General features: G+C 45.7%; 1 protein-coding gene across 10 annotated transcripts in view; it reads right to left on the bottom strand.

Annotated features, from left to right (window-relative positions):
- The window catches only part of LOC119431015 (mitogen-activated protein kinase 14A-like), a 398,975-nt gene that overhangs the window by 371,818 nt on the left and 13,751 nt on the right, over positions 1–13,406 (bottom strand). For 9 of the 10 annotated variants that reach the window (XM_049656873.1, XM_049656872.1, XM_049656875.1 and 6 more), the window contains one exon: positions 1,640–1,769. The exons of the other annotated variant lie outside the window; for it this stretch is intronic. In XM_049656873.1, the coding sequence (XP_049512830.1) occupies positions 1,640–1,769 (130 nt within the window). The remainder of the gene's footprint in view (positions 1–1,639; positions 1,770–13,406) is intronic. 10 annotated transcript variants of the gene reach the window in all.

The raw sequence follows: 13,406 nt of genomic DNA on the forward strand, positions 1-13,406 counted from the left end.
CTTAGGCAGCAGCACTTCTTAATAACGTGTTTAGGTAGTTCAATGATTTTTTTTAATTTTTTTTTTGTTACCGAAGGAAAAAAGTTGGGTTACTGCTTCAGCACTCGTCACTGATGCACAGTACATGTTCAGTGCAATGCACGCCTTAGTCTGGAGAGCCAGTTGATGTGGTTACACCATTTTTTTACCTACACGAAAGCACTGCCAGGGGTCGAATATTTGGTGCACGCATTAATTGTATCTGTGGCAACAGCATGACAATAGTTGAGATACAGACTGACCAGATCGTAGGCAAGAATATAAGTGTACAGCAGTGCGTTGACACATTTGGGCCTTATCTTTGGATGATCTCTGTCAAGGATTCTTTCAATTTCAGGACATTTCAAATGGCTAGCACCACACACGCCGACTGATGATAGCGTTCCTGGCACAGTGCCAAGAATGCCGTCGATCGGCGTCTGACACTAGTTACAAGATATCTTGCGGAAGTATCCCCAAAAGTGGCCATCCAGGATATGGCACACTTGTAAGCTACTTAAAGGGAAAATGAGACATCCACCCAATCGTAGCAATTGCTACAAAGGAAACCCATACGGGTTCCACGAGAGAAAAGCCTCGCAGTTGAAGAAAAATTTGTCCTGGTCCGGAACTCAAACCCGGGACCACGCCTTTCCGGGCCAGCCGCACTTGTGCAATAAAGTCACTTGTCTTCCGATGAATTGCAATATTTTTTACTCCCAATTAGTCAGACTTCAAGGCAGGCCCCATCGAGCCTGAATTATCGTTTGACAACGTACAGATAACGGGGAGTTGGATTTATTAGGCCGCTTTAATCATGCGTGCTATGCATGTCTGCAGACCACTCCAAATTGTCTTCAGACCACACACGTTTTGCACAGTCTCTAATTTTGGTGCACTTCAGCACAAAATAGTGTTGTTCTATAAGGATGGTGCAAGAAATCACATTTGGCACAAGAGCGGGAGCACTGAGTTCTTCCTGTCGCATTTTCCAATCAGGCGCTGCATACTGGGAGTAGAAATTCATGCTGTACACATGCCAGGCCCACCCCTGCCACTATCCTTCAGTGCAACATACAAGACACTTCACGTAGGGGACGCCCTGCGTATAAACAACTGTACTGCAGTAGAAGGTCGCACTGTCTTGCATGCAGGGGCTAAGCATGCCCTTGCATTGCATTGGGCCAGAAGCCAGCGCTGCACGCAATTCAATTCGTTTATTATGGTGAATGGAAACAGAATTTTTGTGCAAGAAAGCTAATTTGCAGTGCTGCAGAGTATGACCAATTTACCTGAGTTTATAACTTGGACTAAAGTTTGGTCAGTCATTTTCCATGATTTTACTCACTAAAACGAAAAAAATCCCTCAGAATTCCACGATTTTCCCAGGCGCTCCAAAATTCCCCAACTTTTTCAGGTCGTTAGACACCCTGTAACTGCAGCTACTAGCGGACTGGAAGGAAACTGTCGAAACTGTGACCGCTACCAGAATTGGTGGACCTGTATTATCCAGAAGTTAGAATGAGCGCATGATGTTAATGTGCAAAGATGCACAGAAGCGCATGCCCGTTTCATATTATCTCATCATTGTTGCAGTCGGCTCCAGCAAAAACCATCTCACATTTTCGTGGTCCATATGCTTGAGGAGTCGCAGTTCTCGGTAGGTGCGCTTGGCATGGATGGCAGACTGGAAGGGCCGTGACAGCTTCTTGATGGCCACTTTGTGCTTGTGCTCCTTGTCAAATGCCGAACTGCACCAGCAATATTCCACTGGCATGAAACAGCAGTTCCGTACTACCCTTCACTGAAATTTTCAACCATGACTTAACAAGGCAAAATGGAGCCCTTCCTTATATGACTCAACTCATGTCAACAACTCAACATGCATAGATAAGTACCGTATTTTCCAGTCTATAAGTTGCACCTGCGTATAAGATGCATTGCCCTCAAAACAGCAGTTTAAAAAAAAAATGTCATAAGTCGCACTGGTGTATAAGACGCACCTGTTCGTTCGGTAAGCAATTTAAAAACATTACAGTGACGTTTCACTCCGTGAATGCGGGTCAAATGCAAGCGCCATATATTTTACATGTAATTGCGACAGCAATGATACGGACACTCAAGGCGCATTTCTGCTGCTGTGGTTGCCGCAATGTTCCATATAAAGTGCAAGGGCGATAACATCGTCCCCATGCGCCGTATGCTGAATGTGCGAGTGAAAGCGTGCGACAGTGAGCCGAATCACCCAAAAGGGAGGAAAGCCGGTAGGCAGCACGGGAGGTGGCGGCTTGTACTCTGATAGCAACTGCATAGTTTGTGCTGCAGTGCGCGCCGTATCTCGACAGCAATCTGCAGATGCAACGACTTCATGGTCGACACGCGGTCGGCCTGCCACCACTTGCGTTGCTGCTCCGTCCTTCTCGCACGGCGCTCAAGAACTCGATCTCGAGAAGAACCCGGTACCTCAAAAGCGCACACAGAACCCGTAGCAATTAAGTCAACCAGAGCACTTCGCATAGCCATAACATCAAATCCGATTTTGACGGCAGTTTTTCTGGAAAAAAAATGTGCATAAGTCGTTCTATAAGACGCACCAACGAAAAATTCAGAAAAAGAAACACGTCTTATACACTGGAAAATACGGTACAGTGCAGTAGCAGATTGCTCATGAGTTGACTAGCAAAATCAACTATACCATATAATCCTTTCCAGAGCTCAAAATTGTTAAGACTGATTTAGTAGACTTGCTACACAACGTATCACAAAAAGCCGACTGAAGATGTAAATTTTCACAAATTCTAAAGCAGTGGAAGACAAAACATGAAGAAATGCAAGAGACTTATAAAGTATTGTGGCACAAAAAATGAATTAACTGCAGATCCATACAAAGGGATGCTTCCTCCAGTTACAGCTGGGTTCATGTTTATCAATCAACCGCAAAAGCTGGTTTTTTTACGCCCTTTCAGGCAGGCACACTGCCTGAAATGTTACAATGTGATTGTAACATTTTTGCAATTCCATTAGCATTCTGAGGATAGTTCACGCACATTCTAGGGTCTGTGTTTAACCATTTTCCCGTCAACCTGTGTCACTGGTTGCTTATGGTCTAATGGGTAGAGCATCGGGCTGCTTTGCCGGAAGGAACCAGGCTCTAAACCAACTTGGGGTATGCCACTGGGTACTGTGCTGCTTAAAAAAAAAAAGTCCTCTAAATCTTCCCCGGTGTTTAGCGACCTGCGTCAACCTCTGCTCTTATTTCACTGCTCGATGATTACGGTGTTCCGGTAGATCGAGAGGACTGCACATCCGTTCTTAAAATCACTTTTGTGCTATGTTTATTTTTTTATTTACAAATACTGCCGTCTCAGTGTGAGACATTGCAGGGGTGGGTACATGAGTAGCCTAAATAGGCAAAATCAAACATTATATAGCATACAATCACTAGAGCATGTTACATATGTGCATGGTCAGTACAAACAATATTGTGTGTAAAGAAAGGCATGTATTCAAAGCTACAAAAAAATAAAGAGTACACCAGCAGGTCTTAGAACTAATGAGAGATGTGATAGATATCTTTCGCAAATTGTGCGGGAGGTAACTGTCGAAGTGAGCCGTCAAGGCCATTCCAGAGTTCGACTGTTGACGGGAAAAATGAAAATTTAAAAGTGTTCAAGCGTGATTGAAATGGAAAAAGGTTAAGGGGGTGAGTGCTTCAAGTTGCACACGCAGGACACTTCACAAATGAAACCGGTGTCACAATAACCGAAGACCCATGTACAATTTTATGCAAAGTGATAAGACGCTCACGCGTGCGTCTGTGTGCAAGTGTGTCAAGCGATAGGTCATGGGCATGTGAAGAAGGTGAAAAATGGTGGTCATATTTGTTGTAAATATATCTTATCACTTTGTTTTGCAGAGATTCCAATTTGTTAGCGTCACAAGAAGAATACAGGGACCAGACAACGGACGCATACTCCAAAACTGGCCTGATCAGTGTCTTGTATGCAGTTAGTTCGCAATCCTTAGTAGCGTCTTTTAATGTACGTTTTAAATATGCTAATTTGCGAAGTGCCTTCGAGTGGATGCAGTCTATGTGTTTCTGCCATTTCATGTTATGAGCAAAAGTTACCCCGAGGTACTTGAATTCATCTACATGTGCAATTTTAGTCCCACTGACACCATAATTAAAGTGCAAAGCTGTTTTCTTAGTCGTGAAGGTCATCGAGACTGTCTTTGTTAGGTTAGGTGCTAGTTGCTAAGTATCGCTCCAAGCACAAAACTTAGAGAAAACTTCATTTAATACTGACTGGTCATTTGCATTCGACACTTCGGAATACAATACACAATCGTCTGCGTATAACCGTAGCTTAACTGGTGAGTTTTCAGTGACCTTCACGGCGTCATTGATATAGATTATAAATAAAAGCGGGCCTAACACAGATTCTTGGGGCACACCAGATGTAACTTCTATAGTATTGGACTTACTTTTATTAAAGGAAACGTACTGGCGTCTGTGATGCAAGTAATCAGCAATCCAAGAAATTAGTTGGTCATTTTTAATAACCTTACGAAGCTTGAGAAGCAGTTTTCTATGACGGCAAGAGTCGAAAGCTTTAGCATAGTCTATAAATATAGCATCCAGCTGGCCTCGGCTGTTTAGCACCGTAGCAATATCATGCGAAAACTCAATAAGTTGTGTTATTGCCAAAAAACCGGGCCGAAAACCATGTTGACACGCTGAGATAACATTGTTCTCTGTTGAGTAACAAAAGAAAATCATTCCAATATGACTTCATTGACAGAAGTAGAATACCCATTTATGAAACAGACAACCATAACAGCTCCTGGCATTTCCTCATTAATCTTAAGGTATCTGCTTGCACTGGGGTTCACGGTATCAACTCTAAAGATACTGAAGCAGTGAAGGAGTGTGCTGGTCTGGGCTGGTTGGTACATCATTAGGACGGCAACAAACAGTGCTCGGACGGGACTAAGTGAGTAGACAGACAAGGCGCTGAAGCACACTGTCATTCCTTCTAGCTTAATACTTTGAAACATTTTTCGACAATCATTATTGCCAGGTGAGGTCCTATATTACACCCCTCACTATTACACCCCTCATGTAATGTCCCTAGCGGGACCCTTGAGGTATAATAAAATAAAATAAAATAAATAAATATGACTGAAAGCTAAGTAAGGCAATTCCAGTATTTAAATCCGGTAACAAAGGTGCTGTTCAAAAGTAATGTCCTGTATCTCTAATGAGTGCCCCTGGCAAACTTCTTGAACACATAATTTCGCCTAACGTTGCCCAGCACTTAGAAAATAATAGTTTCTTCTTTCCTAACCAGCATGGTTTTAGAAAAAAGCTTTCCTGTGAAACACAATTATCAGAATTTACTAATGACCTTCACACAAGTATGAACAAAAATTTACGAACAGATTCTGTGTGTGTGTATATCTATATATATATATATATATATATATATATACAGAGTGTTTCAGCGAACACTTTCAAAATTTATTTGAGGTTGCCTGTGGAAGATAGCCAAATTCTAGTTAATGAGCTGGTCTACTCGAAGAGGCGGACATTATTTGCACTAATAATTGAAATGTATAATTGACTAATTACCAAAAATTTGGTTCTCAACACACAGCACTACAGCGACGAGGACACACAACACACAGCGCCAGTACGACGAGGACACAGCGCTACAGCGCTGTGTCCTCGTCGTACTTCTGTGTCTCGTCTCTTTTTGTGCGCCAAAAAGTAAAGGTCATTAATTATTCGATTATGCATTTCAATTTCTTGCGCAACTAAGGTCTGCCCCTTCGAGCAGACCAGCTCATGAACTAGAATTGTTATATCTGCCACAGGCAACCTTTAAGAATTTTTGAAAGTGTTTGCTGAAACACCCTGAAACTCACAAACCCTTTCCCTTTCTTCTCATTTATTACATAACGAGGGCTCGAATCCGGCAACACTGATGCCTTCAGGTAGCATATGTGAGTTTAGTGACCAGTTGCCATCACCCAAAAAGATCACGTGCTTTGCTTGGGACGCCTGCGGCAGGAAGGATTTTCCACATCCGCTGCAATGATTTATGAGTGGTGGCGTTGGCTAACACTCCAAGGGTGAGTTCTAGTTGTAAAATATAAATACCCCAGAAAGTGGATGGGAGAACGACTCCGTGGTAGCTCAATGGTAAGAGCATTGCACACGTAATGCGAAGACGTGGGATCGTTCCCCACCTGCAGACAGTTGTTTTTGCACCCATTTTCATTTTCCCTTAATTTATCACTTCTTTAATTCAATTAGCAAGTACAAGTAATTTCCCCTATGTTGTTCTTGGTGTCATTGTTTGTTGGCTTCTTATGATGTGATTAATAATAATCAGGCCTCTCGGTTCCCTTTTTTCTTATTCATACATATATAGTAAGCATTTATGCAGACTGCATCTTCATCTGTACAAAGCCATCATCAATCATCGGCTCGTGTTCGTTTTTGCGTCGGCGCCATTTTTCCTTCTTGAAATAAAGTGTCGTCTCAATCATGGTATTTCAAGCGGGTGGAGGCACTTTAACATCCCTTCGACCTCAATCCTCTTCAAGATCTCTCCTGGAGCTACGTTAAGGACGCCGCTTACGCCAAGCGGCCGCCATTTCGCAAGATCAGCCCGCAGCATCCATCAAGCTCGGTTCAAGTGCCAGCCACCCCCACTCCCAGCTCTGCATTAATCATTGCCTTAAACACGATCAATGAGACAGTCCTCCTACCTCAAGGCTCTGCAGTGACCTGAAGAGCTTGCCGCCTCGCAAGCTCTTCCTCAACAGGGCAAATCTGCTTCATCTGCCCTTGCTTCCGTGATAAGTCCTGACCTTACTGCTGCTCAGAGTTAAGCGTTGCTCAAAATTGCTCACGAAGCATCAGGCCTCCTTTGATATAAATACTTCGTCACTCGGACAGACCTCCGTTGCCTCCCATCGTATCGACACCGATGGCCAGACTATTGTAAGCCGTCGTCCCTACCAAGTCTCTTTGGCCGAATGCAAAATTATCGAGGAGAATGTCGCTGATATGCTCAAAAGAAACATCATACGTCCCTCCGCCAGTTTTTGGTCATCACCCATCGTTTTAATGCAGAAGGATGGATCGGTAAGATTTTGTGTCGACTACCGCACGCTAAACAAGATCACCGGTAAGGATGTATATCCGATGCCCCATATCGATGACGCCCTTGATTCTTTGCAAGGCGCGCAATACTTTTCCAGCCTTGATCTTCGTTCCGGATATTGGCAAATTCCAATGCATAAACCGGACAAAGAAAAGACCGCCTTTTCTACTCCGGACGGTCTTTACGAGTTTAACGTAATGCCTTTCGGTCTATGCAATGCTCCCGCCACATTTGCAAGAATGATCGACACTGTTCTTTGCGGCCTCAAGTGGAAAACTTGTCTATGTTTACTCGACGACATCATCGTGATTTCCTCGACTTTCACCAACCATCTGCAACGCTTAGATAAAGTGCTCACATGCCTTTCTAATTCCGGACTTCAACTAAACACGAAGAAGTGCCGTTTCGCTAGCACAACGATTAAAGTCCTGGGTCATCTCGTTAGCAAAGACTGCATCTAGCCCGATTCGGACAAAATTTCCACAGTGCTCAACTTTCCACGCCCACTTCTTGCAATATAACTGCGCAGCTTCCTGGGACTCGCCTCATACTTTCGACATTTTATCCGGAACTTCGCCAGCATGGCCTCGCCCCTCCACAAGCTCCTTGCTAGTTTCACTTCTTTCGACTGGAACGATCAGTGTGAAGCTGCGTTCCAAGAACTCAAGCGCGCACTAACATCCCTACCTGTTCTTTGTCATTTTGATGACAAGGCGCCCACATTACTGCATACTGACGCTAGTGGTCAAGGAATTGGCGCTACCAGTGCGACTGATCAGTGCAGTTTTTGGAGGGAAAACTGCATCGCCACGAAGTGCTACAAGTCCTCCTGAACGTTCGTCAAACATGTTATTGGTGTCTGTGGAGGGTGTACATTTGTTAGCTCTGATTGACACGGGAGCTACTATATCTGTTATGCGTGCAGACCTGTGCTCTCGTCTGCGGAAAGTGAAGACGCCTTATGCTGGTTGTCGACAATCAAAAACTTGTCTGGACGCCTAGGCAGTTGGATACTCCGATTACAAGCACATGATTTCGATGTCATATACAAGTCCGGAGGGATGCACCAAGATGCCGATGCTCTTTCACGATGCCCATTACCACCATCATCGGAGCACATCACATCACCTTGTCAAATAGGCCGCACGGAGGATGCATCGTCTATTACACCGATTTCCTCCTTGACTCTATCAAACCGCCCTTGAGTGCTTTCCACTCACCAGCACGCCGATTTTTATTGCCATGGTATCATCAATCAACTTAGCAGTGTTTCATCTCTACCCAATGCCAGGCTACAGAAACAGTTCAAACTAGTTTATTTAAGTTAAAAGACAACGTGCTCTACTGCTACATTTTCACCCGGAAGGCCATCGATGGGTTCCCGTTCTACCGCGCTCTCTTCACGCTGAAGTTCTGCAGGCCTCACACAATGACCCTACGTCAGGCCACTTGGGTTACCACAAAACAAACGAGCGCATACGCAGCCGATTCTTTTGGCCAGGTCTTTCCACAAGCATAGCTAGATATTGTTGCTGAACAACACCACAGTACGAATTGACAATATGTTGCCTCGTGGACGCTTTGCCAACACCGTAAGCAACCTACTACTTCTCCAGTCGGGACGCTACAACCACTTCCTTTTCCAGCAGAACCCTTCTCTGTCATCGGCATTGACCTTTTCGGGCCACTCCCAACTACTCCAGACGGCAACAGATGGATCGTCACTGCTGTTGACCACTTGACCCGGTACGCTGCAACGGCCTCAATACGCTCAGGAGCTGCCTCAGAAGTAGCGGCCTTCTTCTTGCAGGCTATCTACTTACGTCACGGGGCGCCTCACATTTTTTTGAGCGACTGAGGCAAGGCCTTTCTGCAAGCGTCCAACACCGTGCACAAGACAACGTCTAGCTACCACCCTCAAACCAATGGCCTAACAGAGCGATTTCATCGCACGCTGTGCGACATGCTATCCATGAATATTCGACATGACCACCGTAACTTGGATGTGATTCTTCCATTTGTAACATTTGAATACAATAGGTCTGTTCAACGGACCAACGAATACTCTCCGCTTTTCTTAGTATACGGCCGCCACCCAACCTCATCACTCGACATTTCTTTCTTCTCTGGCCCCATCAACGCTTCACCATTCATTTGTTTGTGTCTCGTCTTGCCCAATGTCGTCGTCGCGCTCATATGAACACTGAAGCAAGCCAAGACGATCGCAAACATCGGTACGATGCCTCTCACCGCGTCGTTTCCTACTGCCCTGGTGACAATATGCTCCTCTGGACACCTGCACGAACACCCGGCTTATGTGAGAAGCTTGAGTCTCGATATATTGGCCCCTACAAAATCATAGAGCAGGCCTCGCTGGTGAACTATCACGTTACACCTGTTGATGCCCCAACTGACTGACGCTGCCGCGGAACAGAGATTGTGCACTTTGCCCGCCTGAAGCCCTTTCATCTCCGTTCCACTGTCTAATGTGCAGCCAGGCTGCCCGCTTCCGTCTACGGGGCAAATTAGTGTAAGCATTTATGCGGACTGCATCTTCATCTGTACAAAGCCATCATCAATCATCGGCTCGTGTTCGTTTTTGCGTCGGTGCCATCTTTCCTTCTTGGAATAAAGCGTCGTCTCGACCGTGGTATTTCAATATACATATTTTTTTAAAGGTCTTCAATAGTGTTGCACCCTGTCGACTAATCGCTCAACTGTCCTGCCTTAATCTTGACTCCCTAACAATTTCAGAGCTTCTCAACTTATTTCGTAAACAGTTCTCAGTTGTTCACAACCACTCTTCTAATCTTAGTGACATGTCATGCGGTGTATCCTAAGGGAGTGTTCTAGGCCCGCTCTTATTCCTCGTCTTCATAAACTTGCCTTCAGGAATATTGAATATACGATTGTATGCAAACGACTATGCAGTATACTGTAAGATTTGACTGCACTCTGACCCTATCACTCTTCAAGACCTTGACCGTATCTCGCATCGGTGTGTCATGCCAAATGTCGCTAAACACAGAAAAATTCAAGCTAATAATCTTTAGTCGTCTTAGCTCTTCATTTAGCTACACTTAACAACCATTGTCTTTTAAGCACATCGCCGTATTCCACCTCACGCCCACTCTTGCATGGTAAACTTGTGTCAGTGTAATTACAGGAAAACCATCATGCACGCTCGGCTATCTGAGGTGAAACGTAATTTTCACGGCGCTCCCAAGTGTACTTCCAAGCTTGCATATCTAACGTTTGTCCACCCTCAACTTCAATATGCTGCCCCTATTTGGTCCCCGACCCAGGCTTATCTAATATACAACCTTGAAGCAATTCAGAACCACGCCGCACGATTCATCATTAGAGACCACAGCATAAATACAATCTAGCGTCAGTAATATCAAGAAAGAAGAAAGAGCACTTCCGCTTTTAGAATTATCGCAATACTCCGTTTGCTGCACAAAATAATTCACAGCAACCATCCATCTTCCTTACCCCTCTTTTGTCCATACAGCAGACCAAGACGTCTGCACAATGACTATAGTTTTCAATGTCCCTTTGATAAAACAAATGCATTTAATTCATCCAACCTGCCTCAAGCTACCGTGTAGACTCATGTAAGGGCTGCACTTTTTTTTTACAATTTTGACAAGGTGCGGCCCTTACTGAAACGTTTGGTCAAAATGGTGCCGGCACAGCCTTTACTTGTGCACACCCCGACGCACAATTGCATCAGAGGTCCATGCACAGCTCTCGCCATTTAGCAGCAACATGCAGAAGCACACAGTGCGCAAAAATTCGCCAATGCACGCCAACGGTGTCCCGATGACGTGTTCGTACACGGAATCGGTGTAATAAACGAGGACCCGTGGCCGCAGCTCACCAACAAGTCTTTACTATCCCAGGGGCTCGCTGCCCTCCTGCACTTCTTTTCTCTCCCGTGCTTCCCCCCTCCTCGTGCCCCACTTCTTTATTTTCAACATAAGGACGAGGGAGGCAGCACGTGCCATGCTCCTGGAAATGGGCGAGAGGTTATTTAGCTGCCTCGAGAACGTACAACTTCTGTACCGGGAGGTTCACCCATGGCCAGTTGCAAGATGCACTGAGCATACCCTGACCAACCCGTCTCGTCCGGGATGTTGCGATGTCACTCGCCCAAGTTTCCAGAATGTCGGAGAAGTGTCCTCTTCGTGTACAATCACAACGTCACCGACGCGAATCTGTGATGAAACTTGGTCCAGGTGGTAGTGCACTGATCGTAGCTGCAATAAATAGGCACGTTTCCATCTTCGCCACAATTCCATGCTGAGCCCCTTGCGGTATTGAGTGCGTCGTTGCAACTCAGCATGAGTCGATGTCTCTACGGTGGGGCCGCTCTCGGGCATGGCGATGGCTTCTTTTCCCAGCAGAAAATGAGCTAGAGTTAAAGCTTGCATCTCGTTGGGGTCATCCTCAAGATACGTTAGTGGTCTGCTGTTAATAATGGCTTCAACCTCACATAATGTTGTCATGAGACCTTCTGCGTCCAGGCTGGTGCATCCTAAGATCCATTTCAAAGCGTCCTTGGTGGACCAAATCAGACACTCCCACCATCCGCCCCACCAGGAAGTGCGTTCTGCAATGAACTTCCACTGAATGAGCGTTGTGGCGGCATATTCTTGCAGTACAGGGACAAATGCTTTGAAGCTCCGCGCACAATGACGAAATGTCTGGGCATTGTCCGAGTACACCGTTGTTGGAACACCTCGCCTCGCGACAAACCGACTAAAAGCAAGGAGCGTGGTTGCCGCTGTCATACCGGACATAAGCTCGAGGTGGACAGCACGTGTAACGGCGCAGGAAAACAATATGTAGGCCTTGTTACATTCCCCGGCAGTGCGGGCATAAAGGGGACCACAATAGTCGATGCCGACAACGGAAAATTCTTGAGCTTCTGTTATTCACTCTGGTGGTAATAGTGCCACAGGGGGAGACCCTGCGGTCAACTGCAGCTTTCTACAAGGTAAACATTGGGAAATGACAGTTTTACAGTTTTCCGTCCCTTTAGCACCTAGCAACGTTCTTGAAGTTCTGTTAGCATGAGCTTGACACCACCATGAAGAGTATGTGCGCTGCTTGAACGATTAGCGATGTGAACTTGTGTTCGGCAGGCAAAAGGATGGGATGTAGAATATCGGTACTGGCGTTGAACAGGTTGAGCCGCCCTCCCACATGTAATAATCCTTCTTGGTTCAGAAATGGAGCCAGACGAAGGACGGAAGATGTCGATGGCAGCCGTTTGTGTTCCAGGAGGAATTGGATTTCGGCTCTGAAAGACTGGTCTTGCACTACTCGAAGCCAGTAATGCTCGGCGTGCTGTAGCTCCCAAGTTGTAAGCGGTCCACTACGAATACAGCTTCTTTTCGACGCTTTGTTAACGAACCGCTGCACAATAGCGGTAACACGTAAGAGCCGATTAAGAGAGCTATAATCTTCCACACAAACAATTCCATTCCATGAAGGGGTGGTTAATAGACAAACAGCTGTTGCTGGTTCATGCAAGGGTTCAGCGTCAATTATTTCCCCTAGGCTTTCATCATGCTTGAAACTTGGGATTTGCCCTGCAGTTGAAAGCCAAGAAGGGCCATGCCATCACTTGTCTGACTCAAACCGCATCCTTGTAAGCAGATCAGAAGCAGTAAGCAGAAACACCGCGGGTAAGCAGATCGGCAGAATTATTGAGGGTGCTGCATTGCATCCACTCATCTGGATTGGTAAGCCTGCAAATTTCGGTTACACGGTTGCTGATGAACGGATCTCGATTACGAGCCTTGGCTCGGATCCAGTGTAGAGCGACGAGAGAGTCAGTCCAGGAATAAGTGAGCGCAGTCTTAAGGAGTAGCACTGTTCTTACATAATCAGCCAGCCGTGCTCCGATGACACAGGCAATAAGCTCCAGCCGGGGCAGGGACATGGTCTTTATCGGAGCAACGCGGCTTCTGCTAATGAGCAATTGTGTGGCGCATATGCCATCGGTAAAGAGAGCTCGCACGTAGGTGCATGCACCATAAGCCTCAAGACTGACATCAGTAAATGTGTGCATCCCAAATGACAGCTGTGTGCTGCGATCGTGCAAAAACATGTAGCAGGGAATATTTGCACGTACGTCTAGCAATTCGGAGCACCACGCATTCCAGACAGCTTGTGCCTCGTCTAGTAGATTGTCATCCCATG

Source organism: Dermacentor silvarum, chromosome 10, assembly GCF_013339745.2.
Source record: "Dermacentor silvarum isolate Dsil-2018 chromosome 10, BIME_Dsil_1.4, whole genome shotgun sequence".
Taxonomy (NCBI): Eukaryota; Metazoa; Arthropoda; class Arachnida; order Ixodida; family Ixodidae; genus Dermacentor; species Dermacentor silvarum.